At 40.1% G+C, this 27,112-nt stretch overlaps 1 protein-coding gene across 2 annotated transcripts in view; it reads left to right on the plus strand.

Annotated features, from left to right (window-relative positions):
- Window positions 1-27,112, plus strand: part of LOC139133438 (5'-AMP-activated protein kinase catalytic subunit alpha-1-like) — an 89,784-nt gene that overhangs the window by 56,538 nt on the left and 6,134 nt on the right. Inside the window, exons 4-14 of one of the 2 annotated variants that reach the window (XM_070700033.1) lie at window positions 14,211-14,269; window positions 15,535-15,664; window positions 16,212-16,357; window positions 16,823-16,977; window positions 17,880-18,135; window positions 18,604-18,673; window positions 21,513-21,552; window positions 22,363-23,527; window positions 24,495-24,682; window positions 26,103-26,281; window positions 26,677-26,977. In XM_070700033.1, coding sequence (XP_070556134.1) covers window positions 14,211-14,269; window positions 15,535-15,664; window positions 16,212-16,357; window positions 16,823-16,977; window positions 17,880-18,135; window positions 18,604-18,673; window positions 21,513-21,552; window positions 22,363-23,527; window positions 24,495-24,580 — 2,107 coding nt within the window. In that variant the 3' untranslated portion in view covers window positions 24,581-24,682; window positions 26,103-26,281; window positions 26,677-26,977. Of the gene's footprint in view, window positions 1-14,210; window positions 14,270-15,534; window positions 15,665-16,211; window positions 16,358-16,822; window positions 16,978-17,879; window positions 18,136-18,603; window positions 18,674-19,429; window positions 19,517-21,512; window positions 21,553-22,362; window positions 23,528-24,494; window positions 24,683-26,102; window positions 26,282-26,676; window positions 26,978-27,112 lie in introns of those variants that run through there. The other variant, XM_070700032.1, reaches the window with a different exon arrangement.

Below are 27,112 nucleotides of genomic sequence, written 5' to 3' on the forward strand. Positions count from 1 at the left end.
CTGCGCGGCACTGACATACATGTATATGGGTGAGAAAAATCAATCACACGATCTTTTTTGTAGAGCTGTACTTTATCATATCGATATACTTATATTTCTGAAACATTGTGATGCTACCAAAGTTAGGCAAACGCAAAATTTACAATGAATTATCATTATATATGTCAAGTTCTGTCATCGTGTCTCCTACGTGCACTCTATTGAGACGTCATCACTCTTGGTGGTACTTGTCACGTGCACAGCAGAAAACGCCAATGTTTTTGTTTTGAAAGTTTGTTTACAAAACAGCTTTTCTAGGCGGCCGAAACGTATCAAAATGAACGTATTTGTGTGCCGGGATTGGAAAGAGGCTTAGCTAAGAAGAGTACTTCAACGTAGTATGGTCTATTTGCTTTAGTTTTACGAAAAAAAATCGACAATTTTGATCCATATTGCAACTTTAACTGTGATAGTGACATCCGATGTATATCAGATTTATAATGGAATACAGACCCGAATCGCTGTGCGTACTTGAACATACTGAAGGCATATCGCTAAAAAACACTCACGAGTCGGTCGCCTGTATCTGTCACGTGAAAAAACAGTGTTTGTATATTTTTCGTATCTCGAATTACCCTTGCCCGGCACATAATTTAAACTAATTTCCCCATTTGTTGTAATAAAGCGTTGCGTCGGGTGATTTGTGTCGGCCCAGGGGCAGAGGATAGCCTCAGCTGAGCTCGGCCCGCAAAGGGAACGCCGCTCTGTAAGCAAGATTCTACATAGATCTTTGGCTGCAGAGATTTTTGCTCCCCTGTCTCAACGGTGAGGTGGCAAGGAGGGAGAATTTATTCGGGCAAGTGGAAAGGCAGACAGTCGAATTGTCCACCGACTGAATAAGTTACAAAGCTACTTAAAAGTTTGATTTGAGCATGTTTGAGTGGGGTGAACGCGATGATTTGTGTTCTGTTATCATACGAAACGTCTGAGTTGGGTGAAGGCGATGAGTGGGGTGTACGCGATAAAGGGGGGGGGGGGGGGGGGGGTTTGACCCGGAATCCGGGCAGAAACTAACTACGATGCTGAAGTTATTTTCGTATTCGTTTTCGTATTCGTTTTCGTATTCGTATTCGTATTCGTATTGGAGTCACTGACAAAATTTTTTATTTTTAGTCCGAATTTCGTACGTATTATATAAAAGTTCTGTCTTTACAGAACTTAAAGTGCTTTTTATATGACAATATATCAATACTTCAATATTTGAGAATGTAAGTTGAAAAAGATCCAATCTTTTTAGGCCCTAGATTGAAAGATATCGTTGCTATAATTAGAGGAGAGATTTTAAAAACAAACGGCCAGTACACAGGCACTCCTTAGCTGGGTAGTCTGTTGAATAGATCGATTTTCGGTTCGATCTATCGATCCCGTAGTCGATATGCGCGCCATTGTAACCAAAATACTCACTAGGTTACAGTGGCGGGCATACTGACCACGGGATCGATAGATCGAGCCGAAAATCGATCTATTTAGCAGACTACCAAGCTATTAGAACCTGTGGGCCAGTAGTAGTCTTTGGAGGAAAGATTTTTTAAACAAACATCATTTTCGTATTCGTATTCGTATTCGTTTTCGTATTAACTTTATCACAACAACCAACTTACACATTCTGTTGACATCATTAGTATCGATAATGGAAATTTAGCTGACCCGCCCAATTTGACGAGTTGTAAACTTAAAAGGTAATTTTCTTGTTTTAAACTGATATCTCTGAGAAAGTGATCGTCATAACGACAGTGAATGCAGGGCTCAACGTTATCGCATGCCCCTAAGTCGATGACATGCTATATTTAGACTGCTGTCGCAAAGAAAATATCATCTCATATGATGTGGGAAAGCGTCATAAAAGAAAACGAGATGAATAAAATGGTATCATAGGCCTATTTCCCGATCGGTATATTTGTTTCCCTAATAAAGATTAAATTAATGTGTGAGCTGTTGTCAGAGTCTTTATTTCAGTACGGCCCATCTCTTTTTCTTTCGTTGCGTTTGCGTCAACTGTCATTGCCAGAACATGTTGATCAACTTGTGTTATGATAAGATACACCAGAATGCATGGAAATTAATTTGTATCGCGAAATATCGAGAAATACCTGTATTCTATGATAAATAGACTTCAGCTAGTCTAGTAGCTGTCGCAACTGGCTCGATCGGTTTCCGTCATTTGTTACTGTGCGATCCAGTTTTAGTGTTACGCAGTTTGCCCCGCTCTACAACTCCGTTCTGCAGGTCACTCCGAAAACTTTCAGCAGTACTATTTTGGGGGACCAATTAAGCCGCTAGCCGTAGATAGCTCCTTTTTTCAACAAAAACTCTGAATAGAAATGCAGCAACTATCAACTTTCGATAGATATTTTGTAGGCAAGAGAACAAAACTCAAACGTATATGCGCATTTAATCCTAGCTGTGATATCGCAGCGGTACTTGTGGCGTGTATCGAACTCGCTCGGGTCAATTGAGGTCATCGCCACAGTCCCATCCATGGTCTGTTCTCTACTACCTCCATGGTTCTACATAATTGCAGTCGCTACCCGGCAGATTTGCCATGATATTTCAACAAAGTTGCTTGCTATTTAGATCTAGCTGAAAACAAAAACCTTTATGAAACAGGATAATCCAGTCCAAGCTTGATGAAATCGATGCTTTGATCTGCTTTCCAAAGGACGATTTCCGGAAATGGTCTAGCCGGTCACATGCCACTAACGCAAATATTCATTACGCACGTGAACGCATGAAACATGTTGCAGTTACTGGTTGCTTGTTTTCCCTTGTCAGCTATATTTTGATGACATTTTATGCTGGGATTATGATTGGTTCATTTGAAATGATGTGACAGCACTAAAACTGCTTCTGATACTTGATTGGATTGTAGTAAAATTTATCATTAAATTCATGGGATATTTTGACAGATCATTCAAGATAACATCAGCAGACACATTGGCAGCGCAGAGGAGAGAACGCGCTCATCAAACCTTTGAGTAACTCCGCTCAACGGCTATGCTTATTCAATGCGTATTTTTGGGTCGTGGCCTTTCAGGACAATGCTCCGTGAACACTGAGCGAATATATGTTGTATTTGATCACGTATACGGTATGGAGAAATGTCTTGAAAAAAATTCAGTCGCAATCTCATAAAATTTGGTCGCCTATGCGACTGAAAATGGTCGCTACTTTGAGCCCTGATTGAATGTAATACATGAATTGTCGGTCGGTCCGGTTTTATGTATAATATTGCTCACATCTTATCTTTACTCTGAAAGATAAACTACCTATAGAGTCGTTCACAGTTTACGTCACTGTTCTCTCATTAATATGCAAAAATAAATATTTGTCCGCATTTTTAGATTACCCTTTTGAAAATTACGCATGCAAGAACGACGAAAATACATCTCAGTGGGCGACTGCTAGTGTAACGGTGAATACTAAAATACATATTCACGACTCAGAGTACAAGCTGCAAAAACAGCCACGCATGCAACATTGATAAAATTTGTCCGCATTTCAAGCTGCGTGTCCGATGTCGCGGGCGTACAGCTATATTTAGTAACAAACCTGTAACCGTGAACAGCGCTATTGTCACTGATTTATGTTACTTTCTCCCCTGTAGCAGCACGTACAACTTAGTCGTAACTTGCAATTTTGTAATTTTTGCCTTATCGCACTCCCTGAGTTTTGTAAAGTATTGTATTGTATTGTTATTATAATTTATTTCAGGTCTACGTAGAGCCATATCAAAATCAAGTAAAATACTTGAAATACAAATTGTAAATGGATATGATCATTCTAAAGTGAGTCCAAAAGGATGACCGGATATAACAATTTTCACATTTTTTTATTCAGATGGTTGTCCTAGACAAGTCCCCCGTTCATCATAGCTTTCAACAGTCACCCGTTTTACAGCGCCTCACAAAAATCTGCCCTCCCCGCAAAACAATGGTACAGTCCAGGGCAGCTCCTTTGCATCCGCTCTCACGAGTCCCATTACTTGGCACTGACCACCTGATTTCGGGGTGCATCCAGCTGCCCGGTCAACAGACATTGGCAAGCGAAGATGCTGCCTTACCAGATCCCAACCGATTTTAAGTATTTTTTTAAAAATAAAATGAAGTGAACAAAATTCTTTAAAATCTACAAATGCAAATTTATGTAAATTTAACCAAATTTGGCAGATGAAATTACGAATCAAATTATCAGAATATTTGAACCTCAGTAAATATCGTATATTGCACGTTTCATACCTGAAACCTGGACTAAAAATAACAATTTCTGTCAGTGACTCCAATACGAATACGAATACGAATACGAAAACGAATACGAAAACGAATACGAAAATAACTTCAGCATCGTCAACTAACTCACTACTGCGCAGACTCAACGGTAAACGCGATCGCTGGAAAACCTGACCCGGGCCGCCAAATCTCAAATAGGTTTACATTAAATAGAAGAGACATAAGAGAAACTTCAAATGATTTTTGAAAAAAACCATCGACTTGTTCACTGACTTGAACCGAGTCTACCTAAGTAAAAGTCTACTTAAATTAATATACCATGATTTGACGCCCACTGTCTCCGGCCCTCTGCAATCCTGCCATTAATTCTCGTTTCCCCCTCCCCCACTCTTTCGACCCATTTAACTTTCCCCTCCAAATAGCGATTACCCACCCATCGGTTAGTACCCCAATAAATCTGACTACATCATGCTCTACGTTCTCCCCAGCCAAGTCTCCTCCGCCCCTCTCTCATTCAAATGACAAAGTTCAAGATATACTGGTCCCCGGTCACCTCAGCTAAGTCACTTTATCAAACACGAAGCCTTCATCGCTCTGACCCTGGCGGGCTCCACTCAGCAACGGCACAGATACCGTTGTGGCCTCGTTGTCACTTGGTCCAAAAAACGCACACGTCAGCGGTTTTCCATACGGGAACCGCTGAGAGGACAGTTTCTCTTGCGAACGCAACGTGCCTGGACGGAGATCCCATTCCGCGTCATCCCCGACCGACCGTACCCCCTAGGGCGTGGGATTCGCATCAGTTAGCATACCTGGGTGGATCGGGTGCTTTGATCGACAGCGGCGTGTACGTGTCGATTGCCGGGTCCGCGTTTTGAGAGGGTCGTCCACTGTTCATATGAGTCGCTCTTACATGCCTGGAGACAGCTGAATTCGGTTAAAAAACTCAGAGAACACGAAGAAACTTCGTGTTTTAAAAAGCAAACCAGAGGATGTGATTGTTGATATTCAATTTATTCCGCTCAAATAAATACACCGAGAGTTTGATAAAAGCATATCCGCATAAGATATCAATTTCCAACGTAACCAGCCACATATTTGATCTCGTCGTGGTTCTCGGAACTATATGCTTGTAAAGTGATGGCGTGATTGCGCGGCTGCTATACACAAATTGCTGTCACACACAGTGCCATGTATTCGCTCCTTCAAAATGGTGACAGTATCGAACCCACTACTCAATTGTATACATAGACGGTGACCCTTCGTTATTTTCCCAGCGGATGTGTTAGGGTTCCGGGCCGCCACTCCGCGGCTCATCGAACATGTAATTTTATGTTTGAGGTAGTGGGCGTGCCGCAGTAGTGGACAAGAAATACGCGGGAAAACGCCGGCGGTTAAAACGGCTATTTTTGTCCACTGAGACGATAAGGTCATCAACAACGGTCAAAAAGGGCTTTAATTAATTCAGTAAATTTTCGATCGGATTCAAACTCACTACGTGAGGCACCCAGTCACCTGAGCCCCGTGCGGGTGAGAGAGTCAACCTGATTACACTTGATGATGGAGCAAATTTTATAATTCTGTTGTTAATTACCCCATTTATGTGCTATACTTTCAATTTGTATTACCCCTCCAAAAAAAAACAAAACAAAAAAACAAAAAAAAACCCAAAAAAACCAAAAAACAAAACAAAACATAAAAATGAAAATGAAAATTTTGATTTTTATCATCGGCCGAATTTCGAAAGTTAAGAATCCATGAGCGCGGGAAATCCTGATCTTCCCCACGGAGAGTCATACGTTTTACCCAAGAGAATATTTGATTCGATCTTGAAACTGAGGACCAATATAGCCATCTTTTCTCCAAACTTCAGATTCTAGAAATGCGCCTGGCTCTGAAAACTTCGATTTTAGATCTTGTGTTTATTCTCCGTTGTATTATTGACAATATCGTAGTCAATGTGTCAGGGGCACAGAGACCTCCAAACACACCCCTTGATCTGAGCTGACTCGATTTGGCGTCCCGAGTGCTGCCGATAGGGTAGGAGTCGTGACCTTCCTCGCTGCAGTCTAAACAAGGTGTCTCCGGGCATGCTATGTGTGTTAATTGGCCCAAATTGGGGATTGGTTTACAAGATTGGTATTTAAACGGTGATCAGGGACCCCGAGGTCGTGCACATTTAGATCATTAACTGTTGATTTTTACCGGAGGTGCTAAAAACCACGCCACGGCGCACAGTCGAGAAACTTCATATCGCACAAGCTCGCGTGCAAATCTGTCTTTGTTAGACTCACATGCTATTAATTTTGTTTTGCAGCCCCCCCCCCCCCAGGAGAATTTTACTTCTCCAGTGGAAACGCCCTCAATTAATCTATCTATCAACTCCGGACTGCCCTCGAAGTGCTAGCCGTACCGATAAAACAACCAACCACAAACCCGTTTCAGGTTACCTGTGTGCTTCTTCGGAGACAGCATTCGCTGAATTGGAGACCATGTTATTCTCAAATCTGCCGGGGGGACGTTACATACAATCGTGTCAGTGATACGTCTTACGTCTTCCTCCATGAAAATCGTGTGTAACGTCTCCTTTAGTAAGGTACATGGCCGTAAAATCCTTCATAGACTTCTCGCCATGTGAAAATTGCCGTCGCTAGAGCTTATAAACAGTCGTAACATAAATCTTTTATGCATCTACAACTTTTAAATAGCGTGTAATTATCTCCATCGTCCGTAAATTGGACGAAATAAAACAGCGGTTTTCAGTGTGTCTGGACGGTTTTATGATAGCTTGTAGAGCCGTCTTACAAGGTCGGAATACGGTCGACAGCAAAAGCTAAAATTCGAGGCTTTATCATCATGATATTTTATGTTTATCAGGCTGGAGATCCTCTCAAACGGAGGATACGGTTATGAAATAGAATTGCAAAGAATTAATTCAGAGCGGGAGATGCGCAAAATGAGAGAGCTTTAGTAGTGTTCGCATAGCATGCGTACGCAAGCAGTATGTTTGCAGTGAAAGAGAAATTTCACTTGGCGGGAAGCTATTGTGACAAAAAGTGTCGTGCGTCAGCGGTGTCAATTGAATCTCATAAAATGGCCGATAGCCACACTAAAAGATGGTTCACTGGCTAGGCGTTCTTTACTTCTGACCGATAAACGTAAAATGAAATTCGGACTAACTGCGCCAACTAGCTTGTTTTGGTCTTCATAAAATTAGGGGAAAAGACGTTTCTGTTAACTTCCTCGCTCGAATTTCTGCTCTTGAGTGGACTTGTTTGCGCTTTGAAAAAAACGCATTTACCTGCTTTAAGGTAGTATGCGTATCAACAGTGAAGGACTTAAACTTTTGTTCAAACTTTCCTGAATGAAACCTCTAGCTATTCTCTTACCAAATCAATAAAAAAAAATCGGGAGTCACCTTGCAAAGTTTGGAATTAGCGAAACAAAATATCAAACATTTTTGCTATATTTCAAATTCAAAATGGCCGCCATTTGTGTTAACTTTATGGACGAAGAATTACATTTTGGATTAACGAAAGACTAAGACGGTGAAAGTCCTTCCTTCTCCAAGAGCTTTAAAATGCGCCCCCACTAGCGGTAGATCAGAAAAGAATTGTAGAAATTTTAGAGTTCGACTATCTGTCCTCGAGGCGCGTTCTACCTTGATTGTAACATTGCCCATATAATATCTAGTAGCATTGTTACTGGACTAGTAAAGTTCAATATATCATTATCGATTAGGGTGACAATGCAATGATATTTTCTTTTTTGGGTACCTAGTTGTTATTATTTGTTAAGGTTGTTGTTGTTGTTGTTGTTGTTGTTGTTGTTGTTGTTGGTGGTGGTGATAATGATGATGATGATGATGACGCTGATGATGGACAATAGTAAGATATGGGGTATGGTATTATGCGTCATACACTGTGATGCAATATAAGTTATGTGATGTACGTGACATGACAAAAGTGATACAAGATGAGACGATATGGTGATACGATATGATATGATGATATGGCATAATATGATGGGGTGGTAAAATCGCCCAAGATCTCCCTCAAATATAAATACCCTCAGACAGTGTAGCATATCGAGCCAACAGCAAACAGTGGTTGCCATGTGGTTGCCATGGAATGTTCGAGTCACTTAACAAATACAGAGAACCCTAAGAAAAAAAGGTGCGCTACTAATAGTTCCCTAGTTAGCGATCAAGATAATTGTTACGCCATTACAAGAATGATGTCAATGTAATTCTTTTGGAAGGTTGCCATCTTGTACGCAAGTTGCGCGAAATAACTGTCACAGCCCGAGGTCTTACCACTCTGACACTTCTGTACTGTGGAAAGTTAGTCACCCAAAACAAACTGTTTTCTTTTTTTTAACGTGTTACTGCTTGCGAGGCTCAAGACAACGTGGAAGACCGACAAGGATTTTTTTGTCCGGTTTAATTGGCCTGAGAAGTCGGAGGGGTTGTTTGGTTTTGGTCCGAGTTCCCACACAGCCCGCTGGGCGATTCTGGTGTTGTCACAACTACGGAAGAAACAGTTTCTGTTTTATTAGTAAACACGAAAATCTGCCGAAAGTGTTGCCCCTAGGAGGTCACGGTTCGGGTAAGTTTCCCAACAGCACACCCAAGCGTGAGAGAGGTTCCGCTCGCCGAGTTCGGGCCGCTTTGCTCCCCGATCCGAAGCGGCCGTAAAGGTCGTTTCGGCCAAGGGATGGCCGACCCCCACTTGGTTTCCATTAAATTCTCATTATTTATTGTGGCAGTCAAAAATATTATACCGGAGAATGAGTGACCGGATTTATGGTGGGTGAATGATTAAGAGGTGGTTGCAGCCCTGTGTTACCGTACGGTTGGCTGGCCCCCGGACCGTGGGAACCGGGAGAGTCGAGAGGGCGCCCGTACACTGGACGGTGTCAGCGGGCAAAGCCCTGAACTGTCCAACTGTACGTTGGTGACCACTCGTTCGCAGGTGCGACTCATCTAACGCACGATTGAAGGGGTTAGGATGTCACTTGACACCATTAACCGTGTGTAACAGACAAAAAAGAATGTTTGGGGGAAAAAAAAACTTCAGACAGTCGACCCTGTAACCTCAAATTTTAATCCAGTCAGTGTACGCACACAGAAAATACCGGTGACACGTTATCCCCCTGTAAACCCATCAGTCGTTCGCGGAGATGTTTTCACAGTCACTCAGGGTGCTTCATCGGTCTGTACGCTTAACCATGAAGTGTAAAATTGGCGAACAACACACAGAAAGGCAACTGTCAATTTGAAGAGCCCCCCTCAGCAGCGACAATTGTTCGGAGAAAAGCTTTACCGCATTCCCTCACAAGGATTTGCCTCCGTGTAGGCGACGAAAGATCTTACTGTATAAAGTCGGCCCAACATATCGGATCCAGGGGTCTTGAATTTAGTATATGCCCATAGCTAGACATGTCTAGGACTGTAACTCATGTTGTGTGTATTTTAAAAACTATTATTCAACGCTTTCTTTTGTAAGATGAAAAATAAAGTTGTGTTCACCAAGAATAGATACCAACACGCTCTTTGCCGTGGCTTCACGAAATTTGTGAAGCTCCCCTCTCTGAAATCTTGAAAGAAGTTTCGGATGTGAGAATGGCAGAGGGTCCCCATTACTCGATAGATAGGAATGTTGGCGAATGCTTGGAGCGTTACAGCATGTTGCTATAGATGGTCATCATCTGACTTGCCCTTTGGGTGTAATGGTCCTGGACCCGGTTGCCAAATGGACGAGACCTCTGTAATTGTAAACCGCTGGTCCAAATGAACGCCCCGGACGGTTAGTCACGAACTCCGGTCAGCGCGCAAGCCGATTCTCCGATTTCATGTTGTCGTATCGAGCACCCAGCAAAACCCCCTTTAAAACTGATATATTGCCAAATTAATAATATTGACTTAGATCTGTCGGCGGACACACCCTCGTGTCACAACAAAGCTCTTTTTTTTCTGTGGATTAGTGCAGTATCTCAGCTCGTATGACCGAATTTCACATTCACGCTGCGGCATAAATCGATTTCTGCCGAGTAATTATGCTGACACGCTGTACCCTAGGGTGCAAACTGGCCGTCAAGTCATCGGACAAGAACGCTTCGCCACGCGTCGCTCCTTGCAAAATACCCCACGCGGCAAAATAGGCGATTCCGGTCCCACCGTCTTCTTTTTGGACATAAAATTAAAGACATTCTGTTGCAGTGAACTCGTGACATCGGCCAGTATACTTACGATACTCAGAATTCAACGTTAGAGCGCTGCTAGTAGATGCAAAGTGCATTTGCCCCCTTTTTATACTGTTAAAAATCCTTGAAAAATTGTCATTGTTACTCTTTTCTTGCTTGTCCTCGTCGGAGACAGGCTTTGCAAACTCTCTTAAAAGGTAATATTTTGAAAACTTTACGTAAAAGAATGTCGAATGTTCTTAATGTCGAATGTTCTTAAGGCGTTACTGTACTCGTCTTTTGCATAACATTGGCGGGGAACCTCAGAAGATTCCTGGGTGTAGGTTTCCTTGCCAACGAGAGAAATTAAACCAAAACAAAACTAAACATCAACAAGAGCAAGTCTTGACAACTTCTTATTCTAGGTGTCGTCCAAGCTGTCAGACAGGTTGATTAATTACACCGTACGTGCCCGCTTGGCAATTACGGTGTCCTCTCAGCTCTATTCTCTGCCATTGTACCTGTGCCCCATCACGCATTAAATTGTTATTCTTCTCTCATTGTGCCCGCTTTGAAAGGGCCCTTCATGCTTCTGGGTCGGGGCCAGTCTCTGTCAGGCGAGCTTTTTGTTGTCTGGGGGCGTCTCAGAGGCTTCTTGCCACGTCTTGAGAGAAAGTCGACCTCCACCGTCGTAAGATGATCGTCCCGTCTTCCCAGCATCCGATAACACACAAAAAGTTCGGCCTGGCTGGGGACCACCAAGAAGCCGGACGATTAGTAGCTTCTGCTGATGGCTTTAGCCTGAAAACACTTTCGATGCATTTCGCTGACATCCACCGTTGTTTACAAAATATAAACAAACAATATTAAGGGTAAGAATGTGCGATTATTCTGCTGTCCGTGGTTTTTGGAACATGGCCAAACCGGATAAGTCCACCCGCGGCCAAGGACGAACAATTAATGCCATCATTGACGCGCTTCAGTTGGGGCATTTTTTTTGCCAACTTGCAAAGTCTTCAAAAATCTACAGCAAAGCCATTTAGAGGTAAGAAAGAGAGGAAAATTGTTAGCGGGGACAGCAAGTGATATGTCACTCGATATTCGAGAAGTAGTTTTGGCGGAAGCAGCTCGCGTGTCATCCCGGCGTGACATCCAGTTGTCGTGACAACAAGAGTTTTCCTTCAACGCGAGAGGGCGACAAACAGCGTCGGCGACACAGAAACCCGGTCTCCGAGACAGGTTGACCATGGGTGAAAAGCGGTCAGGTGGAAATGACTGAACGAAGTATCATGGCCCATAGGGCACGGTGATTTATGTTTAGGATGGGAGTAAAATAAAGAGGCTGAGATAGTGTTTCGACTTAGCCGGCGTTTAAAATGTTAAGGTACTTGGAGAACACAAAGCGAAAGTTGTTAATATGCTGGCTATCGTGTCAAGACCTGCCTAGTTTACGCCTGTCTTCATTTGAACAATCGGTGGCTGCGTTGCTGTAAGTTTTGATATATGGGTGGAGGGTTTCTCAGTTTACCCCGCTTTTCTGTGGGCAGAAATTAAGGTAACAATTCTACCTTACGATTCGGGCTGTTTTTGAAGTCTGCATAGATTGCTGGTTTACTTTCTTTGTCAATTGACTGGGAAGACTCATGCGAAATTGAACAAAAAAACTGCCCGTTGCTATTAGGGGATACATCTGGTCTGCCGTTTCAATGTTTGTCTTTGCCGGCAACCGTTGCGTTTCTTTCTGCCTTCATGCATCGCTAGAGCGGAACCGCGACTCAGATGGACTGTAGAATCAACATGAAAACAGAACATGTCCCACTAGTATGCGCGCCAGTTTAAATAGCTGCTAAAGCCTGTCAAAGTTACAATGCCCGACACGCTGCAGTACCGGCAGAAAAATCCCTGGCATTTCCTTACAGTTTACGTTACTGCCTGATCCGTCCCAACGGCGTACATCCGATACTCGACACTCACAAGACCGGTAGACCCCGTCTCAGCTCAGCGGAAGTTGGGAACCCCATCTTATGCGATGGCGCTGTCGCCAAGAAACAGCGTTGCTAGGAAACAACACATGACTCCGCGTCCCGTCGCCGTGGACACAAACCCGGCTGTAAGTTTCATCACTCCAGGCGCATGCGCATTTTTTGAAGCCCGAGTTCAGATCCAAACTTTAAATTTATTTAGCAGAATGATGAATGTGTCCATCTTGCTTCGCAGAAATCTATCCCAAGCATACTTGTGATTGTCCGTGGCACTTGAGACGTGAAACGAGCGACCGTTGATGTTTACTGGCGTGTAGCACGTTCTCGTTTCTCGTGGTTGGATTCAGGCCAAAGGACCATAGAGGACAGTCCTTCAAGCTCCATGAAGGACACTCCCTAGGGAACCGTTGACAACGAGATGGTAATTGATAAAGTGAGGCAGGAAAAATAGCTACATTGTATCGGGGTTAAAGAAAGTACAAATCCTTGAAGAATGTAATCCTAATATCAGCTAAACTGCTAGAAGGGTACAGAGCACCTGTACTGACAAGTTAAAAGGCCAGAGCGCCCTCCCGTTACCCTTAAATGATTTTCTCCTGCGCGACCTTGGGGTGTACAGATTTATGGGTGGGGTGAGCGGGAAGGGACGGGTACACACACAATTACAGTATCTTGGCTGCGATCCGAGACTCGGAGTCAGAGCGATTTTTCACACCCCGTGACTTTCAAACGTTGATGATTAATGGCGGCTGGTTTCTCAATGAGATTGTTTATTTCCCCTCCGCGGATTAGGACACTGCGTACGCGAAGGCCAAGTTCGGGAACCATTCATCCATGTTTGTTGTCCCTGTAATCGAGACGCCAACTTGTAGGTTGAAAATAGGAGCCCCATACCGTATTTTTGAGTTGGTTGTCCGAGCCTTGAACCAAAGGGAAAAACGTTTTCAATGATATCGTGTACTTGGACTTGTGTATGCAGTACTTTGTTAAGAGAGTATATCTGGGGGCGTGCCTTCACATTTTCATGATCAAAATTAAGCGCCTCAATTTCAATGAAAGATGGGTTGTTTAAAGTGTTTCTGTTGTCAAACTATGTGTGTGTGTGTGTGTGTGTGTGTGTGTGTGAGAGAGAGAGAGAGAGAGAGAGAGAGAGAGAGAGAGAGAGAGAGAGAGAGAGAGAGAGAGAGTGTGTCCTGGTCAATGATCGAACGAACATGATTAGGTTCGTTGATATCTTCCTTCTGCTAAATTGCTTTCAACGAAGGAAGTACGAAAAGCCGTTTTGAATTCCTCTCTTTGTTTTCAAGAATTATCCTGTACAAAGGTGTCATGGTCAGAGACCGTTCTGAGGCTGCAAGATTATAAGCACGAGTAGGCGTTTCGCACAATCCGCGCTATCGCATTAGCCAAGATGTCCATCACGATGCTAAAAATAGTCCCGGAGAAGAAAGTAATTGTTTGCATTTCTCACCGCAAACGACAGAGTTACATTTCTTGATAGATAATACATTCTTTTATTATTGATAGTGTGTGAAAGGTAAAAGAAGGCCTTTCCCGTCGGTATTGTCTCGCCCACTTACCAAGGACACGTCATATGATGGTCATACCTGTACAGCTTCAGGTACGGAATTTTTGCATGCAACATCACGCACGCGGTACAAGAAAGGGCGCCCTCATCCATGCGTAGAAACAAAAGATCGCCGTGTTTCGTCGTCGTTGGCAGTACTGCCCTTCAAGTATTTGAATTGAATAACAGCAACAACTTGTGCTCTCTTTTCAGGGATCTGAAGATGGAAAATATAATTCTCGATGAAAAGAAGAAAAACCTGAAAATTGTAGGTAAGGTGGACGGAATTTTTTCAAGCAGAAATCAGTGTTTGATGGTGTTTTAACAATGATTCGCATTGAATTAAAATTTGTACTCACTAAGTTTGTAGCTCGGAATATAATTAATGGCGCACGTCACGTCCGTTCATACAGCAGCATAAATGTCGTCGTAATGGTTCACAATTCGGAAGAAAAGATATGCTTCCATACATTTAAAGGTTGCACCGAGATCTTGGTTTCATTTGAATGTACATCAAAAGTATTCCCGTTTTCGAGAAACGTCCGTTAGGGTTAGGGATATTTCTGCGCAGCTGCGCAATAGCATAACGCGCCTAGGAAGTTGGGGAGTGACCATCCAAACGGTTCAGATAGGGGTGCAACTGTTTATCCTCATTTTGTACGGCTTTCGAACACCATTTGGTATTTTCCGAAATCTTTATGCTGAGATATATCAATGAGTTTGGAATTTTTTTGGGGGGGGGGGGGGGAGAAGACCTGGCCAAACTTAGTGAACGAATGGGTATGGTGACACATTTTTGGCAAAAAAAATGCACCGGTTGTGATGGCGGGAAATATGTGTTCGAAGGGTTCAGAAATAGTATGTTCTTTTGCATTTTATGGATTTTTTTTGGTGCCCTTGTCCGTGAAGATACATAATTTTCGTTGAAAGGGTAACAAAACCGTTCGGTCAGTATACACCAGTGGTATGTATATAATCTGATCAATTGAATGAAAGAGTACGTACTCTGGTTGAGTGACATGTCGTCCAGTGGTTCCAAGTATTCTGCATGGACACAGTTAGAAATTTCCGGAAGACATATTATCAATATATGTAAAATATATGAGACAAGCAAAGATTGATTGATCAAAAGAAACTTCTTTTGTGAATTGAATTCTTTCAGAATACCTGGGATTTTGCTTTGAAAATTTGCAGAGAATGCATATTTTGCTGGATAATGACATCTTTACAGACTCTAAACCGCAGAGCAGTATTCAAATTTCATACAAGAACTTTAGAATCCCACTTTTGTGATGTCTGTACGATTTTTGAAAGCACTGTCTTTGTAATGCTCACACCCAGCAGTAAAATTTTCGGTATGTTACTTTTGAAAACTGTCAGTTCTGCCAAATCTAGATTTTGCACTTATTTATTTTGTACGTCTCTTCACGGGCATCCAGAACTGTATTATACAGACGGTACAAAAAATATTTGAAAACGCATCTAAAGTTAAAGCTAATGTTGCTCTGACAGTGCTCAATGTTGTTACTTCCATCAGATTTTGGTTTAAGCAATACTTTCCGTCGCGATGCCATGCTGCAGACTCATTGTGGTTCCCCGGAATATGCTGCCCCGGAATTATTTGTCATGGGAACAAAATATGGATCAGAAGTGGACATTTGGAGTCTGTAAGTGAATACAAATCATTGTTATTGTTCTCCATTTTGTGATGGTGGACCATACAAATTTCAGGGTCAAATATTGATGATTAGCACCCAGGGTGTGAGGGAGGGGGGTTACTCATTGTCTTTGAAGGGTATACATATCATATGTATCCCCATCTTGCCGCATGTAGCCTTTTGACTAAGGAAATGTTGATAAAATATAGGCTTTTGATCCCTGTTTCTGCCTCCAGCACAATTTTAACCCATTTTGTAGGAAATGTAGAGTTTTGATGGCATATTTGACCCAAAATGTTAATTCTTGACTCCTGAGTTTGTTCTTTGTAGTTCAAATTCTCTAGGGTACACCAGTGTATCCAAATTGGGAGTGAGTGGCTGTCCGGGGATTGTCAAGAATGTTAGATGTATAAACGTGTCACTAAAGACATTACCGGTTTAAGAAAGAAATATTAAAAACAAGTTTTGTCTCACGATTAGCTTGAATTGATCTTCCAACAGAATAGATAACTCCTTGAAACTATCACTGTATTTTTCTTTCTTTTTTTTTGTCCAGGGGCATCAACATGTACGCCATGGTTGTAGGCAAACTGCCATTCACGACGCCGTTCTCAGAGCCTCAACGCAGACAGAAGCTGTTACAGCAGATCCAGTATGGTATCACTGCTGTGCACGAGTCTGACATGACACATCTTAGTCCTGGTACGTACAATTGCCCAAATTTTTTCAACTTCCAGTTTTAAGACATACATCGAAAAAAATTAAAGCATTTCCATATTTTCACTCTCCAAGATATTCAATCAGTGGTATACCATGTACTCCTGGCTCAAAATACTCGGGCTTAGCCTTTCAAAAAGTGCAACTTTTCATGGCATTTCAGCTCTGTATGGTAAATATTTTTAAGTCTTGCCTTTATGAATTCAGCTTGTGAAATATAAAAAAAAATCGATTCTACGATGAGAAGAGTAATAAACAATATTATAAAAACACATCATGGTCAGCAATACGTATTTACCCCTTCCCCACCATGGTTTGACCCATAATCCATTGTTATCAATGGTGATTGTGGGTGTGTTCACATGGAATTGGGGTGAACAGGTTAACTGCCTATAACTTCATCAAATATTTTCCATTGATATCTGATTTTACATTTTTTTCCACCAACAGAGTGCCGTGATCTGCTCCATCACTGCATTGAACCTAATCCACACTTACGGATACCGATCCTGGATATTGAGATTCATTCATGGATCACGGACAATGGAAAGGAAGGCTTCTTTTCCTACCAGCCGCCGCCTAAAGACAGAGAAGCAAAGAAACAGGTAAAAAAAATTAGAAATCTCAATCATTAAAACAAAATTATTCATACTTTGTTGAGTGCACGATTATAAAGTACCCTTTCTCCACCAGTTACGGTACAATCCTATTGTATTGAACAGGTTGGATGGACTGATCTATAGGAAAATGGGTGTGAAAGGCTTACAGTGAAAGATCTGAGTTTGGACTCATTTCCTCTTCATGAAATGAGTGCTACAAAGTTTTCCTGATTTATGAATTTATCTTGCAAAATGTGAAAAGTAACTTTTGCCATTCAGTTGACACTCAGATGTTGGCTTTGAAAAAGAGTGTTAAGAATAACTTGTCAAACAAAGAGTGGACAATCCTTAAAGTATCCCATTCGTGACGTCTTTTCAACATCCATTGCCAAGAACCATGCTAAATTGAATGTTGCAACGCTGTTTTGTGTCCAGTGAGTTCTCTGATGCTGTCAATCCTGACTGCCCTTCAATGTTTGGTCCTTTCCACCGCACAGTGACCTCTGTCGATACGGCAAAGGGACACTGCATGCGTCCGTCTAGCTTCTTTGCAGAGCTTCCTAAAACAATAAGTACATGTAGCAGACAAGCATCAAATTTAGTGCACAATAGAGAATAGAAAATGATAGACAGCTACAAATGAAAGTGTGTTTTAATCTTGTCTTCATAAATACACATATATACTTACTGTGTGTAAAATTGTTACAGAAATGTGCATGTCATAGGAGAAAACTACCACATTTGCTGTCAATTTTATGTGGTTGTTTACACACCTATCATTCAAAAATTTTGAAATGTAAAACAAAGATTTTACTTACGTTGACTTAAGTGGCCTACTGATGAAAAATATGCCCAGTTGTTTTTTGCACTATGACATTTTGTTTTTTGTTCTGTTTTTTTTTTTCAAGATAACTGATAGAATGTCTGAGCTCTTGAAGGTCCCCATAGACCGTATCGAGTCCAACGTTCACCAGTATCGGTGTGACGATGTCAGCGCCATGTACAATTTACTGATGGATGAACATCTCAAGTGCAAAGGATTGTGGGATATCGACCACACAGCGAAGAAAGAATACAAGAGACTGTATTTAAAAGACAAGGATAAGGAAAAGGCAAAAAATGATGGGAAAAACAACGGAAAAACTTCAGAGGAGGATGGTAAAGGTGGGTAATTGATTAAGTAATAATTGATTTATTGACCAATTAGTTTGAGTGCTAGGTTAATTGTTTGTTTTCGACTTCTTACGCAGTAATATGATTGTATTTGCTGAGCACTGTACATTGGAAATTTGAAATTTTAATGTAAACCATTCTCTGCAATCATCGAAACACAATGTATATATTTTGATCACATTTATATCGCCAGTGCAGAATTTTGAACTGAACGAAATGAAAAAAGACCAAAATGGCAAAATTTTCCAAAAAATAGCACGTTGTCTACCCAGATTACTTTACTAAAAGAAAGATGCAATATAATGCAATTCTTACTGAGAAATTTGACTTTCAGAAAGTTTTCATCAAGTGCATACAAATCTAGTAGGTTACGTAATCTAGAAATAAACTTCATATGGTATTGGGCCAAACCATGTTGGTTGAAAGGTTAAAAAATACTTTACTTTTGGGGCTTTACAGATTCCATGAAGCAAAAAGCGCCAACACCTGTCATGTTGACAAAACCAAGCCTCTACGATCCTGACTACAGGTAAACAGAATCTCTAGTTTATCAGTGTAGCTTTGTTTATTTGTTGTGTTTGTTGATTAAAAAAGTGATCACAAAGGATTCTGATGACGGTGATGATCATCTGTGTTCCCTCTGAGCTAATTTGATATGCCACTCAGGAATACTCTTTTGTTTGACTGAAAAGGAAAACAAAATTAACAAATTTTTCATATGATTGGAAGTTCATAAATCCAATTTAAAGTTACAGGGGATTCAGTGGTGGTCTTGTTGACAATATTGTTTAATTATGTGCTGAAAAAACCCTATTATCAATATCATTCATTGCAAGGTAATGTGTCTCACAGGCTGTATCCAAAGATAACTATATGTGAATGCTCAAAGTCACGAAAGTTACTCTATCATAGCCAATTTGCATAAATCCAAATATGGTAAAAATGGATGTAAGAAATATCCACATATAGTAAAAGGTGTCAGCAATATCCATATATGGTAAAAGATGCATGTCTGCCACATGTACTTGTCAATGTTGAATATGTCAGTGCTTGTACACTTTTAAATACAAAGCTTGTCTTGCATGGCCCTCAACTGAAAGTGTGTGATTGGCTGCTATAGAAATTCCTTTACTTTAATCATACCTCAGTGAAAGAAAGGCAATATGGTGTTAGGGAAATTTTATCTTTTAAGTCATTTTGCATTGTTTGTTAAGGAATCTGTTAATAATTCGATTAATGAATATGTTAATAGCTCGATTAATTATATTAATGTTTTGCATTTTAGAAGAGGCAAACGCGGAAAGTTTTACGTAGATTTTGAACTGTCAGCTGTGAAGCCAGATAATCCCAAATATGGAAAGGGAATATTTAGGTAATTAGAGTAGCTTAGCAACAAGTCAGCTTTTGACATTTGAAAAATGCTGAATTAGCATAGTAAACTTCATTGTTAAAGGTAATGCACTTCAGGAACAGATATTTTGACTCTCAATATTTCACAATTTTTTCTGATCTACTGCTTGTAGGCTTTCATTTTAAAGCTCTTGGGAAAGAGAAAATTTTACAACCTAAGTTTTTCGAAAATCGAAAATGTTATTTTTCCTGACAGAGTTAACACACAGATTGGAGCCCTTTTGAATTTCAGATTTTGGTAAATGTTGAGTAATTCCATTCTGTAGTACCCAACATTACATGGTTGACCCCTGATTTTTATTCTTGATTTGGTTGGAGAATGGTTGAAAGTTTCACTGGAGGAAGTTTGAGTCGAAGTTTAAGTCTTTCACTTTCAAGGAGCATTCTCTTTAATGATAAAAATAAGAATTTTTTTTGCAGTAATTATTTTATATTAAAATTTGCATGAGGTTTGCATGAGTAAAATCTCTTTATGACTCGCTAAGGAAATTTGCATATAGGTTTACACAGAGGTTTTAAACTTGAGAAGAGTTTGAGGGGGCGCTGCACCCAACACCGTGTATTTTGCTCAAAAATTCACTTTTTTGCAAATATTCATTTAATTTTAATTGATTTGTCAACCCAAGATTAAAATATTGGTTGGGTTCACCTTTTAGCTTGTCAAGCAGTTGTAAGTTGCATGATACAGAAGTGTTAATTTATGCAAATGTATGCAAATCACCCAATTTTTTGGCTTCTTTATCCTCCCAATTTGAAATTTTCCAAAGAATTTAACTCCACTCTGGCTGGGTCAAATTTTTGAAATTTTCACATTATGTTCTTTAAATGCTATATAAAAAAATACTATTTTGTTTGGCAATAAAGTTCTTATATTTTGAATAAGAGGCATTTCAATTTGGCTAATCATGATTTTAATCACTGTTTTTGAGTGTCAGTCTTTCAACCCTTGCCATTTTAGAATGAGGATAGATATTGCAAAATAAAATAGTCGTTTTTTTCTACATATACTCTTCTTTCAAGTGAAATATATTACAGAAAATAGCATCAAGTTTTTGACTTAAATTAATTTTTTATCATTAATATCAAACTTAAGGTTTTTTACCCCTAATATACACCCACTTCATCCTTTGAGTAAACTACTGCTACCATACTAAACTTTTGATTCTCTGTTTTTTTTTGAAAATATATAGTATGAGGAGGTTTTCTTGTCATCTTTGATCAGAAATATTGCTTTGAAAAAACCTGTGTTGGCAACATGCAGCTCCACCTTAAACCATTCTCTTTTGTAATGAAAAATAAACAGTAGTGGTCGCTCTGCAAAGTTTGGATTAGTGAATAAATGACCTATGTAATTTACCAATATTTGAAATTCAAAATGGCTGCCATACCCTGTATTAACTCTTGGAGAAATCTTCAATTTTCAATTTCCACAAAAAACAAGAAGTGGAAAATGTCTCATATTTCACAGGCATCAAATTGAGTCTACACAAGTAGCGAATCAAGAAAGTGTTGTGAAAATAAGAGTGTCAAAAAAAACTGCCACATTTCTGCCTTAATTTGAACCGTTCAAAGTTTCTTCATATGAGGCATGAGACATTTTTTCTCTGATTTCCATCCAACTCGCAAAATGATTTAAATGAGCACAATGAAACAAATTTATGGTTATGGTTATGAATATTTAGTCATGTAATACAACTTGAATGTAAAAAATGGATTAGAAACTAAATTTCTAAAATATGCGGATATTTTGAATATGATAGCAATAAGTGGATTTTTTCAGAATATTTCAAGTGATATGCAAGTCAAGTGTCATTTGTCAGAAGTTCTTGCTTATATGTGTTGCTGTTCTGAACATAGCTTTGAAAGGTGTATTTGCAAGGAGGATGCATTGTTAAATTTGAATGTGCTTTTGTATATTGTAAATTTCTTTTGCATGTTTTCGTTACTCTCATTGACAGAATCAGAAGAAAGTCATCATCTGCCTCATCATATTCAAGCGTAAGTATCTTCATTTAAAAAAGAAAGAACGACTAAAATCGAATCGTCAGTTTATATTATATCCGTTGATAATGTTTTCCTGTAAGTTAGTTCATTATATCAAAACTTTAATTTCAAATTCAGCGCATATGTTGACTTGTCAATGGTGTGATTGAAATGCAGCTATTGCATTATGGGAATGTGAATTAGCTATTGATCGATTGTTACCGTGACTGCCAGCTCTGATCAGTGTTGTTCCAGACATCATCTGGTTGTTATAGCTTTGAGGATCCAGAAAAGTCAACCAACCTGGAAATTGATAGTAATCAATCAGGTAGATTGGTAAATGAGTGTTTCATTGTTCCTGAATTGCGGTGCTCGCTGTCACAGTCAAAACTAAATTGTATATCTTGCATCATTAGGAGGTACATTATTGTAGAGTGGTGGTATACATAAGCCTCATGATATGAGCTAAAAGTGTTTTCTCTAGGTGCTGTCCATCCCCAAGTGTAATAATAATCACTCCCTAGGTAAATGCTAAATAGTACAAGACACTTTATGTGTGTAGTATTCTTCATATATATGTTCTGTGGTTAATTTGTGTACCAATGATGCCATTTGTTGCATATAAATGAGAGAATATAGTGCGTCTGTTATTAGTATGAAGTACTCTAGTTTCAAAAGATACTCTTATACATGGTATTTTCCATTTCCTAATATAAAAGTTCAATGTCTCTTTTTGTACTGAAGATTGCTAATTAGGAACGGTGCTTATGGTTTATAAACCAACACAAATGTTACCTCCTAATTTTTTGCATACACCATTGACAGAGTACTAAACAGAGTGGACACACTCGGACAGCAAGCAGTGTAAGTGGCAGAACAAGGCCTGGAACAAGCCAATCACCGTACTCGTCTCTTTCATCACCATCCAATCGCGTGACAGAACACAATGAAGATACAAAATCGGCCAATGCAGAGGCAGCAGAGGACACCGGTGAACCAATCAGGAACTGTGATACAGACAAAGACAAATCAGGCAAGAAGGAAGAGGAAGTACCAAAACTAAGCATTATAAACATGGAGACTTTTCTTACTGAAGGCTTCAAGACAAGAACTGTAGTGAATACGAACTTTCCGAGTGGCTCGCTTAGTCCATGTGGAACATCACGGTCTGAAAGTGCCCGGAGCAGCCATTTTGAAGAAGTTTACAAAAGGTATGTGCATGCGGAAGACAAGGCCAAGACAAAACAAGCCAGCAAGGCAGCGGAGAAAAAAACTGAATTTCTTGAGGAAATACTAAGATCTGAAGACTGTGATAATGATGTCCAGGAGAATGATGAGAAAGACACAAAGGATGCTGGGAAGGCTGAAGCAGAGGATTCTGGGAATGATTGCGGGAGTGAGGCAAATGCAATTGACACAAATGAAGATGCAGTGAATATTACGGAGGCTGATCTAGATAAAAATGTCAGGAGAGACAGTGATGATCTTAATAATAATGATGAAATGAAAGATGAAGAAAAAGTCATAAATAATAATTTGAAAGATGTTTCGTCAGAGTACGGCTCTGACTCTGGAAAGGAAAATAGAATTGTCAAATGGGTGCAACAGACTCAGATGGAGACGGAATTTGATTGTTCCATCCCGACCTCGCCTGTCATCGAAACACCAGCAAAGGCTTTTCAGACTCCCGTATCGCCTGCCTCGAGGGACTTGTTTCCAAGCCGACAGAGTCAAAAATCAGCGCAGAGCAAATGCAGCACACGGAGTGCTCCCAAGCCGACACCATGGAAACAACAGTACAACGTGACAAGGACAACGACCATACCGGAACCAGCCGTCAGGGAAAGTTTAAAGGAGAAAGGTCACAGACAAAGCAGGACTTTCCAAGGAAGCGTTTACAGCCCACGACCTGACATGAGACGGTTGCATGCTGGGAGAACGCCCATACGAGGGGAAGGGTGCACCAGTCAGTGCCTGAAGATGGTATCAGGTTTGTCAGATGTCACACTATTATTTCCTTGATATTCTAGAAAAAAGTGCCAGCTATTTTTGTCATTGCCAATTTACAAACATAAAACTGTGTGAAGAGGAACAAAATATGGATTTTGAAAATCCACCTTTCAAAGTGGAAATTGTCATCAAAAAGATTGAAATAAGACTAAAAATTATTGCAATTACTTTTAATTACAGTGTTTTTCTTCAATCCAATTGTATCATAATTGAGATTTGCCTGACTAAAACTTTTTACAGATTCTTAGATTGTCTGGAGTTGACACTCTTTAACCCCAGCTTCTGAGTGGAACATCAGCCGTGATTGTATTTCTCTTATTGAGTTCTGTGAAGCAGTGAACTCTGGGGTTAAAGTCTGGTTTGGGAAATGACGATCAGATGATGCAGTTTGACAGTGTGTTTGTCTGTTTTCCCTGAAACCTTTCTTACCTCAGAACATGAAACTTTGGGACATCCCATTGTTTCCTATGGGGTGGTTAGACCTTCATTCAAGGAAATAGGGGTAAATATGTGCATACAGCAAAACTGTCTCAAAACTGAGTGAAAGTTTATTGCTTGAACTTCCCGCAAGGAAAAGTTCACCCATTCTTGTTCAAAATCTATTATAAAAGTCTATGGCGACTATGCAGATATTTGTACCAGAACCAAATTACATGAACTTAGCTGAGTTTGAAATGGCTATATCCATCCCAAATTGTGATTTGTGATAAAATTTGTGATTTTCTCAAAAACAAGATAGTGAAAATGTTACCCAAAACACCGGTTCAAACTTTCATTACTCAACAGGTGAGTGCTCACATGCAGCATACCAGCAGAGTGTTGTAAAAATTTGTGTAAATCTCTGCCCCAGGGGTGAATCCTACAATAAATGATTTTCACCCCAGTGGCAGCAGCATCGTATTTCCTTACAAAACATCCTAATAGAGTGTGATTTGTCCTGTTGGCAGACTTTACTCCAGCACTCCCACAAACCCCAGTCGACCTGAAACACCCAACGCCAGTTCCTGGCAGAACCACCTCGAGAAAACTTTGAAGCTGCCAACTGGAAACTCCGCGAAAAAGAGTATTCCGGTTGTCAGCGTGAAAAAGCGTGAAACACCAACTGTTAAGGATGTGAAGATGGAAAAGTACACAGGTTGGTCTTCTAATGTAGATTTGAAGTTTTCACCCTTAGACCTTGGTAATATCCTATTGTCTTTAATAGGAAGGTTGGACCAATGTACATGCAAATGGGGCTGAAAGGACTTAAGGGCCACTATACTAGCTATATTTTTCTAATGATTTTTTTACTTGTTTGTTTTTTGTATGTAACTGCAGTTTCTCTTTCTAATTCACAAAACATGCTGCAATACATGGTGTTGAGCTTATCAACTCAGCCTGTACATGTGTAGACTGCATTGCTATTGTTAATCTGGTCTGGACTGGAATTCTTAATCTGTAATTAAGCATTTTACACATTTTACATGTATAGATGCTGTGTTTACATGCTTAAAAGTTGGTGTTGCAACATGGTTTTATAGAACCACAAAAAAAAGTACAATTGACATGCAAAATAGAAAAAGTGAAAAATCATAAAATAGTTACGTCTGCTCACCCATTAAGCATACAGTTTTGGTTTTCTTGCCTGGTTGTCGCAGAAAATATGTTAGTGTTGCATTTGACTTTCTTTATTTAAAGACATCACATGTATTTTGCTTGAAAATTGCTAAACCGTTATTCTTTGCATCTTGTCTGTAAGGTAAATTTTAAAAAAATTTCATCAAATTTTGATCCAAAGCGTTTCAAATGTGATAAATAAAAATTGTCTAAAAAAGTTATTTGTCTTAAAGGGACATAAGCTGTAACTTGTGGCAAGTTTTTCAGTATTCGGCTTCTGTATATCAACTACCATGTCTGACCCTGATCTGTTTGTCATGCCGAAATTTCGAGTATTCTTTTTGTCAAGTTCAACATGTATGTATGTAGTGATCATTGTTTATTATTTACAAATGAATTCTAGTCCAGACTTGAATACAATTTTCAACGATAATAATGTAGATTATACTCATATAGGTTGTGTTGATATGCTAAATACTTGGCATTAAATTACAGTTTAGGGATTCAATGCAGAAAGTGTAGGGAAACCACAAAACAAAAGTTCTGAAAAAATAGCCAAAAGATACAGCTTATGGAGGTTTAATTTTGGTCATATGAGCGTTCAATCACACTTTCGTATCTTGCTTGCATGCACTTAGCTGCAAGCATCAATAAATACATTTTATGCTGAATCAGGTCCTTTGCATGTGATAAAAAATATTGAAGTCAAGAAATGTACTGTGTTTTCGCTAAGATTTTGGAAGACAGGTAAATGCACCATGGTACCAATTCTTTTTTCTCCTTATGTAATTTTATCGATATACTTGGGGGCACCCTGATAACACGACCAGGGGACCTAAGTAAAATTTAACGAGGTGCTGTCTGTAACAAAAACAGTGGTTATGTGAATCTAATGGAAAGGTCTTTAATATTTATGACGCATGTTTTCTTTTGTATCTTCTTGTATCGCTGATCATCAGGTAAACATACATGCTCATCAGCGAAAAACAGAGCAGCGTCGCCAGAGAAGGATTTCGGAAAGTACAAGAAGGAGAATTTTCCAAGGGAGAGAATCAAGAACAGTGTCCAAGTCCGGATTTATTCCATGATCAAGGAAGAAGAGACCAGACAGAAGAGACAGCTGGTGTTGCTTCATCAAGTGAGTGACCAATCATGTGACAAGTCTGCATGTCAGATCTTTCCTTATTGGCTAAAATTTGAAAGTTTTCTTATTTACCAGTCTCTCATTGGCCGAAATTACAGTTGCCACGTTCTGAAAAGCAGCGTTGAAGAATTAATGCATCATATGTGATGTTGAGAACACAACAATCAAGATTTACACTTGCCAATAAACTCTTGAAAACAGTAAAACTGATTTCAAACACCATTGTTAACAGATACATTTAATTGTCTAATACAATAAAAACCCCAGATACCTATTCATACAGTTGATAGCAAGCCATTAAGAATTCTATTTGCATATCAATGTGACGTTTCAACTTAGTATTTGGACACATTTGGACGACAAAAGGCTTGTTTCACCTCTTTTTTTAGCAAGAAAATCAGCGAAAGCAACAGCAGCAGAGACTGATCCAGCAACAAGACTGGCAGAGACAACAGCAGCAGATCTTACAGCGCAGGATGAGCCAGTGGGAGAGGAAACACAGCCAAGGTCAAGGGTTGACCAGGAAGACGCCCATCGTACTGCCCAAGAGATCCCTACCGGCATTCTCGTCCGGCAGGGAGGACGGCTCCTCCAATCGAGCGAAGTCAGCAGGGGTTTTCCAAGTCGTGAAGAGGGAAAAGCCCATTGCCGTGGTAACTCCGAGGACGGTCAGAATGAAGCCCGATCCAAGTGAGTGTTACTAGGTCATGTGTACGATATATCATGGTCATGTACGTGCTTCAGTAATTGTTTGATCTTCATTCAAAGCAAACTGCACTTATTATTCATTCAATATCACCAACAGAACATATTAAAAGCAAGCAA

Source organism: Ptychodera flava, chromosome 5 (assembly GCF_041260155.1).
Source record: "Ptychodera flava strain L36383 chromosome 5, AS_Pfla_20210202, whole genome shotgun sequence".
Lineage (NCBI taxonomy): Eukaryota > Metazoa > Hemichordata > Enteropneusta > Ptychoderidae > Ptychodera > Ptychodera flava.